Genomic DNA, 18,563 nt, shown 5'->3' with positions numbered 1-18,563 from the left:
TGGACAATTGGGTTTAATTCAGCAAGCCTTTTTGTTTTGTTTTTGGCAGTACTGGAAGTTGAACACAAGTCTTCATGACTGCCAGGCAGGTACACTACTGCTTGAGCCACTCTGCTAGCCCATTGTGTTCTGGTTATTTTTGAAATTGGGTCTTGCTTTTTATTGCCCAGGCCAAGCTGAATTTCAGTTCTTTTATTTATACTTCCTGCTATAGCTTAGATGGGAGAGGCATGTACTACCTCACCCAGACTTTTCTGTTGAGATGAGGTCTTATGAACTATTTTTCCTGGCTGGTATGGTAGCAGACACCATCCTCCTATTATCAGCCTTTGAGTAGCTAGAATGACAAATGTGAGCTATTGGCACTCAGCTCAGCAAGCCTTTTTTGAGTGTTTCCTGTATATGAGGCTCTATGCCAGGTACAGTTGCTTTGAAAGTAAGATGCCTAGTGACAATACACGTGGCCAAACCTTGCTACCAGAGAGGGGAGGAAGAGAAGGACTAAATCTTTTTTTTTTTTTTTTTTGGTCGGTCCTGGGGCTTGAATTCTGGCCTGGGAGCTGTTTCTGAGCTCTTCAGCTCAAGGCAAGTGCTCTACCACTTGAGCCAAGTGTCACTTCCAGTTTTCTGATGGTTAATTGGAGATAAGAGTCTCACAGATTTGCCTGCCTGGGCTGGCTTTGAACCGCAATCCTTAGATCTCAGCCTCCTGAGTAGCTAGGATTCTGGTCATGAGCCACTGGCGCCCAACTAGGACTAAATCTTACATTAATTTTGAACAATCAAACTTAGCAGAGGCTGCTTTGTTTTCTTTTATTTCTATATCCTGCTCCTCTTCTGACATGAAGGTCATTCTGGAAAACATTTGTCCCATGAAGAAAACCATTGGGGAGATAGTGTCTTATCGTGAGGAACTCAGGCTGCCCCAGACTGGAATGAAGCCTCTGCCCATGTTTCAGAGGATAGATCAGCTATTACGGGATGTGACGCTGTTGGAGGATGCCACTCAGGAGCAAAACGAGTTATTGAAAGTAAGCAGTTTGTGATGACAGCCAAGGAACTGGGTGCAACATTCAGAAATGCTGGTCGTGTTCCCAGTTTTAAATGAAAGTACTTATTATGCAGGAGATAGCATTGATGTAAAAGGTTGTTTTTGTTTTGGGGTCTTTTGGGTTGTTTTTTTTGTTTGTTTGTTTTTTGTTTTTTTGGTGCTATTCTTAGGGCTTAAACTCAAGGCCTTGGAATTATCCCTGAACTTTTGTGCTCAAGGTTAGCGCTGTTCTACTTTGAGCCACAGCTTTACTTTTAGCTCTTGGGTGATAAGCTAATTGGAGATAAGTCTCATGGACTTTCCTGCCTCGGCTGGCTTCAAATCCTGATCCTCAGAGCTCAGCCTCCTGAGTACTTGGATTACAAGTGTGAGCCACCAGTTCCTGGTACATATGTCATTTCTTTTAGTTAGATAGTGATAGTATTATCTCCGATTAGTAAATTAAGGCTTATAAAATTAGGTGTTATAAATGTATTTAAAATTCATGGATATAATGGAGGTTATCTATAATCCCAGCACTTAGGAATCTGAGGCAGGAGGATTATAAATCTGAGATAGGCTTTGACTACAAAGTAAGACCCTGTCTCAAAAAACAAGTAAATAAAAAGATCCATGAACTGTGGGAAGAGATACAGTCCTGATGAAGATCAAGACTGTATCTATAGAGCATTATTTAGACTTATAAATCTATAGAACCAGTAATTCTCTAGATTATTCATAGTAATCTCTGTGTCCATTGCACTCATCTCTTATTGAGCAACATTTTACTTCTTTTTCTGGAGGAAGAGAATGATTAGGGTTTGAATGCAGGGCCTTGCCCTTACTAGGCAGGTGCTCTAAACCTGACTAGCCATTTATTCTCCAATATTGTATTGTTTGTAGAGTAAGCACTTTATTTTGTCTTTGTGGAGACTTAACTAGTATGGAGGATCAAATGGCTTATGTAAACACTTCTTAGTTAATGGACTTCACTGATCACATAGTGTCAGTTTATATGTGAATAGGTCACGGATTTCAGTTTCTGAGCCCCTAACATCATCCCCCTATACTAATAGTCTCTTCTTTCTAACTGACACCTTTCTGCCTCTTTCCAGATAATTTACTTTCTCACAAGTCTCATTCATTAGAAATTATCTCTTTTTTTAGTTTACATTCCTAGATTAAAAGCCAGTCCCCCTAGAACAGAAGAATGCTGAAAGAGCCTGAATCCTACATAGGGTTCACCCCTCTTGGTAGACATCCTATGTCTTGCTTTTGAAAACTGCTGTGGTTTACTTAGATATCATTCTCATTTAGGTGACCACTTTATTCCCCTAGAGTAAGTGGGAGGAGGGATGATATTATAGCCCTTGCTTTGAACTTCTTCCTCCCCCTGGATGTCTTTTAGACTAGAGCTTGTTATGTAGCAAAAGTTAGCCTCAATCGCATTATGTAGCCTCAAACTCTGAATCCTCCTGCCTCTGCCTCTTATGTGCTAGAATTATAGCTGTGTGTCAACATGACTCATGCTCTGTTTGAGTCTTTACTCAGACACACGATCTCTCTTTCTAGCCTGGGTATTGATCACCTGATGTCATTTCTTAACACCCACAGAGAGAGAAAAAAGACCTAGCAGTCAATGTACTATTTATTTATATTTTATTTTTCTGAGCTTGGGCGCTGTCCCTCAGTTTTGTGCTCAAGGCTAGTGCTCCACCACTTGAGCCACAGCTCCACTTCTAGCTTTTTATGGTTAATTGGAGATAAGAGTCTTATGAACTTTCCTGCCTGGGCTGGCTTTGAACTTTGTTCCTCAGACCTCAGCCTGCTGAGTAACTAGGATTATAGGCGTGAGCTACCAACATCCAGCTTCAGTGTATTATTTTTGTAATAATTTGTCGAGAGGAAAAGTACCAAATTCAGTATATTATTTTTCATCTTTTTTTGCTTTAGTGATCTCTTGGTCAGGAAAAGAAAATGCCAGTTCTAACTATGCCTTGAAATAGTTTTCTTCACAAGATAAAAGAGAAGGATAAAAGTCAGCGTGATATTTATTTCCAATTTAGATATTAAAGGGAGTTAGTAAAATTTTCCATCTTGTTGTGTGGGTGGAAGTCAGATGCCCCTCCTATGTTTTAAAGCTCCGTAAGTCAGTGGTAATGAAAGTCAGGAAGAACAGAGGACATTTCCTTCAATCTCTCCGTTAACTATTCCAAGTGTCTCCATTGTCAGAAATAAGATAGATGACTTTGGTGGGAGGGATGGAAGGTAGTTCATTACAGAGAGCAAGGAAATGGGTGTGTGCCATCAGCATAGTTACTGATTCCCAGCCTGCAGTGAAAATGGTAGTTAAATATTAGAGAAAATACAAGGAAGAATTATACAGTGGCCAGAAACTTTGTAGTTCCAAAGCATACCAGCAGAGTACCCAGGCTTGTTATGGAAGCCCATCTCTTTATCTTTCTTCCCACTTTGATCTTATCATTTAGTCCACAAGCAAGCCCTAGTCCATGCGACCTGAAAGAATTCACATGGCTTATGTTTTAAAATGGTATTATGGACACATCAATAATTTCATAGGTCTTAGAAAGTTTATGTTCAAAAGCTCCAAAGAGCTTTCTAGAACAAATCCACTTGGTTGGAAATAGAGAAAAATGGCTCTTGGTAGACTTATAAGATAGTATAGATAATGTTTAGAATGTGCCTATGATCTATTAAGAATACAAATACAGAATAGAAAAATGTGCTTTTCTTACTGAAATATGTGTGGGTGATATTTTCTGTATTTGATTGGAATTTGTGACAGGGATTAGATAATGAGAATTTTCATTCACCTGGTTTTTAGATTATGACTGATTCTGCTTATGGGGGCGCTGTTATTTTACAGATAGTCATAAGACAGACTAATGAATGTGATGAGGAAATAGAAAATTTGAGACAGATCTTAAGTAATTATTCAGCTGAGATCTCCCCTGAACACACGTCACCAGACCAAGCTGCCAACCTGCCAGCAGTGCAGGTAAGTGTCAGTCAGTCAGTCATTCATTCACCAGTTTATTCAGTAATCACCAGTTTTACCCTCAGTGGCTCAGAGCCTTGGCAATACTGCAATGTTATGTTTGGCTTCTATTTTCCAATTGAAGCTGTTTGCTGTGTTTATTTACTTTCTGTTTATTCTTCAAATACGTTGGTGATTTGTGCCAGGCACTTGGGACTCACACCTATTACAATCCTAGCTACGCCAGGCGGCTGAGATCTGAAGATCGAGGTTTAAGCCAGACCAGGCAGAAAAGTCCATGAGACTCATCTCAAATGAATCAGCAAAAAGCCAGAAGTGGAGCTGGAGCTCTAGTGGTAGAGAACTAGCCTTGAGCAAAAAAGCCAAATGAGCGTTCAAGGCCCTGTGTTCAAGTCCCAGAACCAGCACTAACACATACAATATTCAAGATGCTTAACATGTTGTGTACATTAAAACATTTGAGGATCCCAGAGAGTTTTTGTTTGTCTATGCACAGATAGAGGAGATAAAACTCAGAGGTGTTTAGTTTTTTGATATTTACTTTTATTAAATAGTTGTACAAAGAGTTTCTGTTCGAGAAGTGAGGTTATGAACATGTCACCCTCTCCATCCTTCTCTCCCAAGTTTTAAAATAACAATAATGTTAGCCAAAATAGCCTTTTTACTTTTTAGAGACAGTACTGGGTTTTGAAGTTGAGTCCTCATGTTTCACCAAGAAGGCATTCTACCACTTGAGCACTCTGCCAGTCTGTAAATAATATTTTTATTAAGGTAGTTATATATCCCCAAAACCTTGTAGTCTCAGTCACTCAGTAGGCAGAGACAAGAGGAGTTGGAAGCCTAGGCAAAGTTAGAGACCCTGTCTCTATTTATTGCATCTATTCTGCTTGAAGCACAGAAAGACAATCCAACCTCTCCAAGGCATGCTTGGAAGAGGAATCATCACTCCTAACTGAGCCTCCTGAAGGCTGGGGTTGTAGGTGAGCACCACCATACCCAACCAACATCTTGCATTCTCCTACACATATGTGACTTTATAATGTTTTTCATCGTTTGGGAAACATTATTTCACTGAATTATACGGATCTTGCCAGATGCTCATGCATTTCAGTAGTCACTATATAGAACACCTTAGAAGAATGTTAATATCACATTTAAGATCTTAAGTTTATGGGCTAACTTATTTCATGTGAAACTAGTGTTTTGGGAGGGGAGAGTTGGACAGCTGGTGGATGATAGTTCAGCTCACAACTCAGTCAGTCACCTATTTTCCCTCAATCATTGGACCTGGGTATGTAGCAGCATCGCCCTAACATACTTCCCAGTTTGTCCCCAAAATATTGAAAGTACGTGTCTTTATCAAGGACATTCTTAAATGTTGCTCCATCCCCCATGACCTAAAGATTCCGAATTACAAGGTATGCAGAAGGGCTCAGGCATCATAAGCTCATAAACCCTACATCTGTGCAGCTAGGATTGAAAGGAAAGGAATTATCTTGTATACCAGAGGCTGGCTTTACAAACCATCAGCCTAAAATGGTCACTGTCCTGTGTACCAAAGGAGGCTGTTTCCTCTGAGCATCCAGTGACCCCAGACTGCCTGAAACAATATAAACCATTTTTCTGCACAGGAAGAAATCAAAGGTATGGAGAAACAGATTCAGAGTTTAAACCAGAAAAAAGAGGAGCTTCTAGAGGACCTAAAGGTTGCCGTGCTAAACCTTCATCAGCATTTGAAGCAAGAACAGCCTGAAGCAGAAGGAGATATGCTATCACCCCATACTCCAGAGGAGAGCAGGGCTACTGAAAGGGATGCTTGCGAGTGGAAGGTAGGTGTAGGTGTGGCTGTAGATTAATGCTCAGCCCACACAAATCATTTCTCACCTGGATGATCTGTGGCATGTGTGTATGACCCATAGTGAAGGAATTTTATTAAGTGGAAATCACTGCACTTGAGTTTGTTTACTAGCGAATAGAAATCCTCAGGGCGTACCTGTGCTGGATTCAACCCAGAATTCTTATGCCTGAGTTACTTAAGGATGTGCTTAGGAAATTCCACAGGCCAAGCTGGTGGGAGCTCCCTTTGAAGTATCTGTCTACAGAGTGGTCAAGCCCCAAGGCCGACTGAAAAATAGCCCAGCAGCATTCTGAGCTCAATCTTCAGTTGTTTGGTGAGGGGCTATCGCGGGTGATGCAATAGATAAGGCCTCAAGTTTCACCATGAGGGTATTTGGCCAAGAGAGCTGAAAAGTGCAGGGCCCAGAGGCTGTCTGTAGGAGGGCATCTTGGGTAATGGGCGGTGAAAAATCAGGTGCATAAAAATGTAGCCAGGCCAGGATGGTGCCATTGCCCATGCCGGATGGGAGCCTGACCACTTGGTGTCCTTGTGCTGTGCCTTTCAGGTGGACAGGAGAGGCTCCATGTCTTTCTTGCCAGCCGTCAAGGAAGAAGCAGAAGAAAGCTCGGTGAAGAGTGAAGTAAGGACAATGATTTTTGCATTAAGGGTAGTCAAAGCCAATCTCTTAAGAGGTCAAAGAAAAGATATGAAAATAAATAGATGCCATAGGACTTTAAAAAATTAATAATTGCTTATTTTAAATCTTGATATTTTTCAAGTATGACTGAATGCTCTTAAATATGGCTTAAATGAATCTCTACCTCCTTCGCCACATGAGAGTGGGGTAAATGTAACTGTGTTTCTTGCTATAAGGTGGCAGGGCAGACTCCTCTGTTATGTCCAGACTTCAGGGTGTTTTCTCTGAAGCTTTGTAAAGTTATTGGGTGCTTGGCACTTTGATGGGGTTTTACAACTTGATGTTTCCTGTATGTGAATCTCTTCTTTGGCCTAAGATAGTTTTGTGGAGGATATGGTCTGTGCTAGCAACTAACACCTTCTCCTGCTTTGCTACTTCACTGCAACTAGGTGAAGGGGACATTTACAGTTCACTTTCCTGGTATCAGATTACACGTTGTACTTTAGAAACCGGAGTTATAATGTGTCTTAGGCTAAAAGGAAGAAAATTGCAGCAACTTACAGGCTTTCTGACTGACATAAAACCACTAGGCATTTTTCTGATCACATTATAGATTCTTTTGTCACCCAGCCTGTCTGTAACACACTCATTCTACCCCTTTAAAAGGGCAGAGAGAACTGTGAGAAAGAAGGAACTAAAATAAATAAAAAGAGGACACCAGAGCTGGGAAGGTGGTTCAGTGGTAGAGCGCTTGCCTCACATGCATGAGGCCCTGGGTTCGATTCCTCAGCACCACATAAGCCGAAAAAGCCGGAAGTGGTCCTGTGGCTCAAGTGGTAAAGCGCTAGCCTTGAGCTGAAGAGCTGAGGGACAGTGCCTAGCCCAGAGTTCAGACCCCACAACCGACAAAAAAAAAAAAGAGGACACCAGTATTATTTTAATTTCAGACATGTGTTTGTTTCTGGGGTGATATATTTTTAGTATGTGTTTATCTTGAGGACAGCAACAAAAGTACATGCTCATCAGGTTTTTTTAGGTTGATGAGTGAAATGATAAATATGGTATACATCATGAGGTTTTAATATATGTACACATTGTAGAATGCCTACGTTAAGCTAGTGAATATACCCATTACCTCCTTGCATACTTAAAACCCTGTTAACAGTTTCCAGATCTATAATGTATTGTTGCTGTTACTGTGATGTGCTGTAGATAGCTTGGCCTTATTCCCCCCATCTACCTCTGATGGGGAATGTTCTGTCCTTTGGCCTTCACCTCTCTATCCTCTGGCCCCACTCCTGCATCCCACCGACTGTCCTTACTACTCTCTGCTTCTAGTAGTTCACCTTTTTACATTCTGCGTACACACAAGATCATGGGATGGTATGCAGTAGTGCGATTGCTGGATGGTATGGGGCTACTTTTTTTAAGGAACTTCTAGAGGATGACTGTGTTCATTTACAATTCCCCACTGTCATCCAGCTTCCCTGTTCTCCACATCCTTACTCTCACTTGTTATTCTTTCTTGTCACTTGTTGTCTTTCTGAAGAAAGCCATTCCACAAAACTACACCTAGCTCCTAATTGTGGTTGTAGCATTAATTTACATTTCTCTGCTGACCCGTGGTTCTGAGCAAAAATTTTTCTTGCATGCACCAGACTGTTATTTTAAAGATAGTATTTAAGCTAATATTAGCCAAAAGTAGAAAAGTACCTATAGTGTTTTAGATCTTTTTTGTATGATTTGAGAGCTTTCTCTCTCTCTCTTTCTCTCTCCCTCTCCATATACATATATATGCACCCACTGTTGGGAAGGTGATTTAATTAACATAAGAAATAGGATATGCTGGGCTCTGGTGGCTCACACCTATAATCCTAGCTACTCAAGAGGCTGAAATCTGAAGATCGTAGTTCAAAGCCAGCCAGGGCAGGAAAGTCTGTGAGACTCTTATCTCCAATAAACCACTAAAAAACTGGAAGTGGTGCTGTGGCTCAAGTGGTTGAGCACTTACCTTGAGCCGAAGAGCTCAGGGGCAGCGCCCAGGCCCAGAGTTCAAGCCCCACTACTGACCAAAAACAAAAACAAAAAAAACAAGAGGTGAGTATGAGAGAGTAGATATATAACAAGGTTCCTCAGTATAGTTGAGTCTTGTTAGACAGGGCAGTAGGAAATACCTTTCTTTTGCTAACCAGTTGATCACTCACTGGCCTAGAATGGACATAAAAATGCAGAGCCATCTTCTGCCTCTCTGTCTCCGCTCTGGATACACCACAAGGATCTGGAGGAAGATGGCGCATCCTCTGCAACCATTATTCAGGTAATTCTGGGCTGTCATATGGTGGAGGGCGCTTTATTATTCAAATGTGCTCCCCTTTTCCCCCATTCCTTTTTCAGTCAGCACCTCCAAACTTTTAAAATACCAACCTATGGCCCAGATGAAGAATAAAAGTAAAGGCTCATCAGTGAAAGAGAGCTGGGTGCTGATGGCTCACACCTGTAATCCTAGCTACTTAGGAGGTTGAGATCTGAGGATCATGGCCAGGCAAGAAAGTCTATGAGACTCTTACCTCCAAGTAACCACCAGAAAGCTAGAAGTGGCACTGTGGCTCAAGTGGCAGAGTGCTTGCCTTGAGCTGAAATGCTTAGGGACAGCGCCCAGATCCTGAATTCAAGCCCCTCAACAGACAGAAATAAATAAAATCAATCAATCAATACTTGATCATTTGAAATATACAGTACCCTGTTGTTAAATATGGTCACTGTTGTTAAATGTGGTACAGTAGACCTCCTGAACTTATTCCTCCTGTCTAACTGCCTCTTGAAAGATTCCTTTCCTCTCTACCTGGAGAATTCCAGTTTCCCATCCCAACAGATTCCCTCTTTTTGGCCCCATCCCACTTGCAAGCTAGTCCTCTCAGACCCCACCCTGGCTCTGGAATGGCTCTTCAGATAATGCTGCCCTGTGCTGCCCCTCTCCTGTAAATTTCCTGCCCATCCATAAAGACTGCCCCCTAGAAAGAGAGTGCCGGTCTTCTACAAAGAATACGGGAAGCAGCTGTTTCCTGCTCCCAAGCTGATATTTGATATTGTCAGGCTTAGCCAAACTGAAAGGGGTTTAAATTAAATGTATAGTCTAAGAAGGGTGAGCATGTCTCTCTCTCTCTCTCTCTCTCTCTCTCTCTCTCTCTCTCTCTCTCTCTCTCTCTCTCTCTCTCTCTCTTTCTCCCTCCCTCCTTCTTTCCCTCCCCCCAACCTGTGTATAATTCGTTGCAACTTGTCGAAATCATTTGGCTCTTTTTCCAGATAGGGATTACTATTTCATTTGTTGATTTATTCGGTTAATCAATCTACTAAGGACATTAACCTTTATGACATCATCCCAGTTTATTGTTTGCTTTTAACTTGAACTATGGTGTCTTCCGGGGTACACACAGCTATTTTTGTGTGGGCTATTCTGTCATACTTCAGAAGTTTTCCTCAGGCCTGGAACTGGTGCTGTGGCCTTGACGTTCCAGTGGTAGACACACTTAGACTTCGTTGTTAGGAATGAGACAAAGATTTTAGTTAAGGTTCTTCAGGAATTGTCTGGATTATTCCTAAATTTAATAAGTTCATTTTTCCCCATTATCTGAACTTTGGCCATTGTTTAATTCTTCATAATAATCTTAACAATTTCATTCTACGGATTCCTTGTGTGCTCATTAGTAAGAGAATTTGGGGTAACCTTCAAGCAGTTAATTTTTCCCTCAATGCACCTGCCTGCTGCACGCTGTAGACAAGCAGTCCAGGAAGAAGCGCTCCCCGGAAGCAGGGCAGAGCCATCCGTGAAACCTCTGACTTCTTTCTTCGCAGGAGGAAGGTGGGAAGATAAGTACGTGTGACAGCTCCATGGCTGAGATGATCACACCCGATTCACAAAGCCCTGAGCAAGGCCCAGAAGCTTCTCTGATGCCCCACCAAGCAGAAGAGGTAAGTCCTTGCCTATCAACCAACCAGACTTGGAGTCCTGGTGTGCCAGCTAGAGGCAGCCAAGTTTCTGTCCCCTGCAGTACTTCCTATGTTGAACCAGGTCCTCCTTGTGCACTTAAACATCTTTCTGTGAGCTGTCAGCTGTAGAAAACGGTGGGACATAAGCAGAGAAAGCTGTTTGTGACTACTGCTTTAATACATTCACAAGGCATGTGGGGATGGTGAAAGTGGGGAAGGGCTGGCAGTGACTAATGTCCCATTACATAAAAGGCACTTGTATTTCTTCTCCACTTAATGATCAGATTATCTGAGGTAGGTTAATGCCTACCATGAGTTTATAAAAGAGGAAATCAATTCAGAGAGTAAATCTACAGGGAGTAAACAGGACAGTAAAGAGCCACCCAATGTTGCAGTCCTTTTCCTAGTTTGATGCTAACCCACTCCTGTTGTCCTCACAAAGGCCTTCCAGAAGGCAGTAAACTTCAGTTGATTTCAGTGTGTTACTATACCAAAACTCCTGAAAGATGCTGACACACTTTTGCTGCACTGAAAGTTTCTTTTAGCCAGGCACTGGTGGCTCATGCCTGTAATCCTAGCTACTCAAGAGGCTGGTATCAGAGGATCTGGTTCAAAGCCAACCTGGAGTAGAAAATCTTAAGAGATGCTTATCTCTATTTAACCAGCAAAAAGCTGTAAGTGGAAATGTGGCTCAAATGGCCCAGCAAAGGTAAAGTGAAAGCTTAAAGCCCTGAGTTTAAGCCCTAGTACCAACACACATGCACACACACAAAAAGTTTCCTCTTTTTTTTTTTTTAATCCGGTCATGAGGCCTGAACTCTGGGCCTGGGCGCTGTCCCTCAGATCTTCAGCTCAAGGCTAGTGCTCTACCACTTGAGCCTCAGTCCCACTTCCGGCTTTTTCTGCTTATGTGGTGCTGAGGAATCGAACCCAGGGCCTCATGCATGCAAGGCAAGCACTCTACCACTGAGCCACCTTCCCAGCCCCAAGTTTCCTCTTCTATATGGAGGTCTATATATGTCTTTTTCCCAATCTTTTATCATTGTATCAAATCTAGATATTGGTTAGTAATGTCTATTCTTCTCTTACCCCTCCTGCATTTTCATTCTGTCTTACAGTGTTGCCTGGCATGGTAGCTAGATGTCAGAGGTTCATGTCCACTGGAGATACTTAGGTTTAGGAAAGTTGCTGACCCTCCTCCATAGTATTTTGCTAGCCAGCATCCGTATATTGTTTGAGATGTTGCTTAGTAGTGGTGTGGCTTACAGTGGGCCTTATGCTTGTAGATTGCAGTGCATTGTGTGTTTCTCCTGGTGTGGATGATACGCAGGGTTCTTGCCCTAACCATGTAATGAAGATAAATGAGAAAGAAGAGGACAGGGGAGGGTAACAAAGCTTCTGGAACGCCAGACCCTGGATGCTGTCCTTCAGCTTCCTCCCCCTCCCAAGGTTAATACTACCACTTGAGCCACAGCTATGCTCTGACTCTTTTGGGTTGTTTGTGGGGAGGGGGGGGGGGTTGGTGGTTAATTAGAGATAAGAGTACCATGAAATTTGCCAGGCTGGCTTCAAACTACAATCCTCAAATCTCAACCTTCTGAGTAGCTAGGATTGCAGGTGTGAGCCACCAGCACTTGGCTCACTTTTTTTTTGGTGTGTATGTCTGTCATGAGGCTTGAACTCAGGCCCTGGGTACTGTCCCTGAGTTCTTTTGCTCAAGGCTAACACGCTACCATTTTGAGCCATGCTCCACTTCCAGTTTTCTGGTACTAAATTGGAGATAAGAGTCTCACAGACTTTCTGCCTGGGCTGGCTTTGAACTGCAGTTATTAGTATGAACCACCAGCGTCCAGCCTGAGAAGTTATATTTTTAGTTTAAAAAATGCACAACATTTTTTAGCTTCCCAAAATATAAAATTAAGAAATATCCAAATAAACTCTCCCTTTAGAATTGAGGCTAGCAGCTGGACATTGGTAATCCTAACTATGCAGGAGGCTGAGATCTGAAGATCAAGATTCAAAGCCAGCCTGGGCAGAAAAGTCTATGAAATTCCTATTTCTGGTTAACTAACAAAAAGCCAAAATGGAGCTGTGGTTCAAGTGGTAGAGTACCAGCCTTGAGCATAAAAGCCAATGAGAACCAAGACTCTGAGTTCAAGCTACATTACCAACACAAAAATAAATAAAAAGAAAGGAAGGAAGGAAAGAAAAGATTTTAAAGATATGATATAGAGAAGAATTTTTTTTGGGGGGGGGGGGGGTCCGGTTGTAGAGCCTAAACTCTGGGCCTGGGCACTGTCCCTCAGCTGTTCAGCTCAAGGCTAGAGCTCTACCACATGAGCCACAGCACCGCTTCCGGCTTTTTTCTTTTTGCTTATGTGGTGCTGAGGAATTGAACCCAGGGCCTCATGCATGCAAGGCAAGCACTCTACCACTGAGCCACCTTCCCAGCCCTAGAGAAGAAATTTTTTAGTGGGAATACTGTAAAAAAAATTTACTCAAGAATTAGATTTTAGAAATGCTGTGTGACCTTGGGTAAGTGACTTATGTCTGGACCCACATTTCCCAGAGGCACTGTGGTAAAATGGGAGGTATGAACCGGTTAAATGTTCTACAGACTCGGTTTCTTTGTAAAAAGAAGGGGCTGGACTCATCAGTGGCTGGTTCTTACATTGCACATAATTGTTTTCTCTTTCCATTCCTTTTGGGTTCTTTCCAAGTTTAAATAAGTAGCAAATAAAGCCCAGATTAATCATCCAGCTCATTTATTTCCTTTAGTTAGTGAGAAAACAGAAACTTAATACTGGCATTTAAAGGTGTACGCAAACTAGAAGTGGTACTCCAATTGTATTTTTTTAGTATATCAAGAAAGCAGATGATATTTCAGCTAGTACAGATTAATTCATTAATGTGAACAGATTGCTGTCTCAATAATTGGCAACAAAGGGATCTCCAGTCTTAGTAAAAACTTAAGATAAAGTAAGATCTAAGAAATGGGAAACAATTCCTCAGACAACCAGAAATCGGTATCTAACAGTAACACCACACACGATTACTTTTTTTAAAAAAATTTATTGTTACTATAAAGGTGTTCTACAGAGCGATTACAGTTACTAAGTCTTTTTGGACAATGTCACCCCTTTGCTCACTCCCTCCCAGTTTTTCTCCCATATCCCCATCCACAAGTTGTATAGTTCATTTTCAACAGTGTCCAGTGAGTACCATTGCTGCATTTGTTCACCCTTTATGCCTCCCTGTATATACCTCCCCTTACACTCTGTCGTTACTCTTAAAAAAAAACAACAACAAAAACTACTCAGGATGCAGAAATCTCAATACAGTTTTTCTTCTGCCTTGGCTGGAGTAGACAAATCCCTGAGACTCTTATTTCTAATTAATCACAAAGACTACAAGTGGAGCAAAGGCTCAAGTGGTAAAGTACCAGCTTTGTACAACAACAAAAAAATTAATGTACAGTTCAACCCAGTACTAGCACCAAAACCAAAACCAAAACCCAATCAATAAATAAAATTTTAAAACATTGTAAGTTATTATCATCACAAGATAATATTTATTGAGATCAAAACTTGGATAGATGGAAGTGGCACTGTGGTTCAAGTGGTAGAGCGCTCGCCTTGAGCTGAAGAGCTGGAGGACAGAGCCCAGGCCCAGAGTTCAAGCCCCATGACCAAAAAAAAAAAAAAAAATTGGGGTAGATGAAAACAATAAATCCTGAGGGAATTTTCTCAAGAAGAGTCAATATGCTCTTTCAATATTCTGGAAAAAGATAGAAAATACAGCAGAAGGCAGGTAGTTCTTTGTATGAAACCATCTTTTACCTCCAAATTGAAGCTATTTTACTGTAAAAATTATTAGAATACTTAAGTTTCCTGCCTGGGAGAAATTTTGATAAGAAATCCAATTATTTCAATATATAAAAAACGGTAACCTTAAACCAGCACTGATGACTCACACCTGTAATCCTAGCTACTCAAGAGACTTGAGATCTGAGGATCACCCGCCCAGGCAAGAAAGTCCAGGCAAGAAAGTCCATGAGACCTTATCTCCAATTAATCACAGAAAAAGCTGGAAGTAATGTGTGGTTCAAGTGATAGAGTGCTACCCATGAGTAAAAGGAGCTCAAGTACCCTGCCCAGACCTGAGTTCAAACCCCAGGACCAGCAAAAAAAAAAAAAAAAAAAGGTAACCCTATGCCTCTGGTCATATGAAATAATATTTATCAAAATGAACTCCAGGAAATGGAAAAAAGGGTAATAATAACAATAAAATTATACTAAATAAAATCCCACTTTATTTAAACCATACTTTAGACATTCAGTCTTTCACTCAATAAGATTTGAGTGTCTAAGGAAGTAAAGTTTTTTAAAGTTTTTCTTCGTTGGCTAAGAGAAAAGTTTCTAGGTTATTCCACTGCAATTTGTTACTAGATTTAAGCTGGTGTTACTATAGAGATGTTTGGATGTATAGCAGCCTGTGTTCAAAGGTGAGCTATAATACTTTACAATCCACTTACTTGAGAAGAGGTTCATTTTAAGTATATGGTACATTTCCTTATACCCTCGCCGGTACGTTATGAGCGTTTTGTTTTGTTTTGTTTTATTCTGTTTTTTTTTTGTTTTTTGTTTTTTTTTCTTCTCTGAGTGGAGCACACAACAATGCAAACATTGCTTAATCCTGTGTCATGCCACTTTAAACTGGCCAGTTCCCTGAAACGTTTGGGGCACACACCCACATGCACACACACACACCTGTCTCCTGGGGCTCCCCGCTGGCTTCCTCTGCGCCCGCCCGCCCGGCAACACTGTACCTGTGTACATGCAGATCGGCTGCCTGGAAACCTAGGCCGCCAGGTCATGTGACTGTTGCTATGAGTGTTGAGGTGCATTTTTTCTTTTCTTTCTTCCTTCTTCTGCCCCTATTTTGTTTCTTTTAACTGGGGGAGGCAGGGGGAACCTCACAGGTCTGCAAAATCTTTGCAGGCCTAAGTCTGAAATCTTTGGACTCCTGGTTTGACACTGCTGGATTACCTTTGGCTTTATCTTAGGGTACCGCACCTCCTATCAAGGCTGCAGGTCTGGACTTTTCTGACAAGCCAGGAGCTATTGAGGCCACGGTGGAGACAAGTAGGCCTCAGCCCTCAGAAGTCCTCGATGTGTGCAAGACTCAGGTGGCCAAGCTGGAGCTGTGGCTGCAACAAGCCAACGTGGCATTTGAGCCGGAAACGTTAAACGCAGACATGCAGCAGGTGGTGGAGCAGGAGCTGGTCGGGTGCCAGGTAAGATGACGGGCTAGAGTTCACGGTGTGCCTCTTCACCAATCACCTGCCAAGGCTGAGCAAATTTCTCTTAAAGCAACACCGTGTTTCTTTTTTGATGCTGTGACCCTCACGTTTACTTTGGCCTTACTTGTGATTCTCTAGGCGATTCTTTAAAATGCTTGCATTTCCGGGATGAGAGTAGATAAGAGCTAGAATCTGGAGTTCAAAGCCAGCTCTCTCCTATTCACCATGAACTTGGAGAAGTAAACTTCTCAGCTTCATTTTCAAGTAGCTCATAGGGTTGTGGCCCAAATGTAACTAGAACAGGTATATAAAGCAGTGTCTGGCATAAAAACAAAACCAACAATACTCAATTATGGTTGTTATTTTTATTCATCATCCTAAGTACCTTGAAGATTCCTTCATCAGAAATGAAACTAAATGTCTTGATTTGCAAGATTCCAAGTGTCCTTTAGGCCATTTTCCCCAGGAACACTCTTGGCTTGCTTAAGAGGGCCAGAGACCTCCATTTCCTGATTTTAGTTACTCCAAAGAAAGCTTGCTAGCGCAGCCCAAAGGCTAAGCTCTGTGTCCCTCCAGGGAGGGGCTGGAATGACGACATCGAAGCGGCATCATTGCATGTCCCAACAACACAAGCATGCTGGCCATACGTGAAGCCTTCTCTCCTACTTCAGCCCACCTAGGCCTAATGTCTCTGCCCTCATGGGCAGAGAGGATATCTTTGTCTGGGCTGGCAGTCCTCCTGTCATGTGGTCCGGGCTCAGGTCATGTGTTCTCTGTTCAGAGATATGTACTGCCCCTTTTCTCAACTCCAGCCTACAGTCTTACAACATCCAGAAACTGCCTTTGGGGTTAGGAGACCTGAACTGGCTGATCTTCTCACAGCAGCTCAGCACCTTTGATGCCAGGAGACAGATCTCCTAGTCTCTCTGCTCAGATACTACTGCTGCTGGTTGGCCTGACTTCTGAACTTTTGAAAGAATCCAACACTACACACAGCCAAGACTACACTGAGATCTCCCCCACCCCCCAACCCCACATCCACCCCAACCCCTACCCCGGTTCTCATGATTTTGAGAACCAGGTACTTAAGTCTATCTAGTACTTATTTACCAACTGATTGGATAAACTTGATGTTAATTCCTTAATCATCACCAAAACCCCATTGTCGTGCAAAGGAGAGATATGACCACCAGGTGGCAATAGCACCCAATGAGCTTTAAGTGGGCAGCGCACTGATGATAAGGGATCAGGTAGTACTTTGTACCAGAAGCTTGAAGCTTGGTGAGTAACTTCCCAGAAGGAGAAGAGGAAAGGGAATTCCTAGGGAGAAAAGGAATCAGACTCTTCTGGTTTCAGACAATATCCCATGCAATGGTCTCTGAGTCAGAGAGCTCTATAGTCCAGCAGAGAGGCACAAGACCTTTTCATAAGCCCAGGATTTGTCTTATGTCTATGTAATAGATACTGGATATAAAGCAAGCAGATTCTAAATGGCTGAATTTGTCCTTATTCGGACTATATTTAAACTCATTACTAGGGACATGGCTCAAGTGGTAGAGCACCTGCCTAGCAAATACAAAGTTCTGAGTTCAAATCCTAGTGCCCCCCCCACCAAAAAAAATCACTGAATATATAGAAATTGAGTTTGGCTCTGGGAGGCTTTGAACTAATGAGTGTCACCTGCTGGGAGGAAATAAACATAGGGGCCAGTGTACAAGGACCACACTGGCCTTGTTTATACAACAACATGACATTTACACAATATCATATTGAAACATAAAAATCCTGAAAATGAATTTATAAAATGTCCTGTTCTCGGGAGAAAACAAATATGGCTACAAGGATAGGAGCAAACAGATCATCAGTGAAAAAAGTTATATTTGCTAATTTAATATTGGATGATTAAAGACATAGTTTACATAACAAAAATTTAAAAAATCTAAATTAAAAAAAATCTAAGCAGAACTCTAGAAAAATAAACTAATCATTCTGTGTGATAAGTTCAATGTTTTCAAAGGTCAGCAGTGAGCATATAAAATATCCATCTGCTTTGACCTAATCAGACCATTGCTTTCAATTTATCCTCTGAAAATAATCCGGGGGTGGGGGTGGGGAGAGAAGAATTGTAACAGCATTAACGGCACCAATCAAGATCTGGAAACAGCTTAGATTAGTAATGAAGGAAGATGTTAAGTAAAGCATAGAATATCAGCCTGAACTATTAACATGCTGGTCATGAAGGCTCTGTAGACATATCGAAAAAGAGACAAAATAGTTGCATAGGAAAAACAGAACATAGATTGTCATTCTGTTCATTTACAGCTACTCCAAAGGCTGTTGCATTCATTGTTGCCCTCTGAACAATCTGCAGAGGATGAAAGTAGTTTGCTTCTTTGGAGGAGTTAAACAGTATTTGAACATGCATTTTTTAGGGTAGAGTTTTTCTTTAAGGTGCTCTCAGCAACCTGAGCTTCTCCTTAGTCATGCACGGAGCTTTAGCTCCTGTCCTTCTGGTGCTGGAATGTGTGTGGCTACTGCCGCTCTTGTGCTGGCCAATTGGCATGCTAGCCTGGGAGGGCAAACCTGCTCTGCCCAGGAGGAGGAGGAGCGCAGAGTCCAGCTTACTGGGAAATCTTCCTCAGCCAGCTGTTTTATTTTCAGGCCTGTATGTACCTTGGCCAGCTGTATCATGAACAGGCGTTCTTGGGTTCCAAATAATTCCTTTGGTGGTCTCTCATTTGGAGTTTAATT

General features: G+C 41.9%; 1 protein-coding gene across 6 annotated transcripts in view; it reads left to right on the top strand.

Annotated features, from left to right (window-relative positions):
- Positions 1–18,563, top strand: part of Syne2 (spectrin repeat containing nuclear envelope protein 2) — a 310,222-nt gene that overhangs the window by 197,200 nt on the left and 94,459 nt on the right. For 5 of the 6 annotated variants that reach the window (XM_070032022.1, XM_070032015.1, XM_070031999.1 and 2 more), the window contains 7 exons: positions 849–1,031; positions 3,918–4,049; positions 5,681–5,878; positions 6,452–6,526; positions 8,736–8,840; positions 10,376–10,492; positions 15,576–15,806. In XM_070032022.1, the coding sequence (XP_069888123.1) occupies positions 849–1,031; positions 3,918–4,049; positions 5,681–5,878; positions 6,452–6,526; positions 8,736–8,840; positions 10,376–10,492; positions 15,576–15,806 (1,041 nt within the window). The remainder of the gene's footprint in view (positions 1–848; positions 1,032–3,917; positions 4,050–5,680; positions 5,879–6,451; positions 6,527–8,735; positions 8,841–10,375; positions 10,493–15,575; positions 15,807–18,563) is intronic. The other variant, XM_070032030.1, reaches the window with a different exon arrangement.

Source organism: Dipodomys merriami, unplaced genomic scaffold (genome assembly GCF_024711535.1).
Source record: "Dipodomys merriami isolate MVZ:Mamm:240054 unplaced genomic scaffold, mDipMer1.0.p SCAF_1, whole genome shotgun sequence".
NCBI lineage: Eukaryota > Metazoa > Chordata > Mammalia > Rodentia > Heteromyidae > Dipodomys > Dipodomys merriami.
Note: the sequence above shows the minus strand (reverse complement) of the source record. Positions and strands in the feature narration are given on the sequence as shown.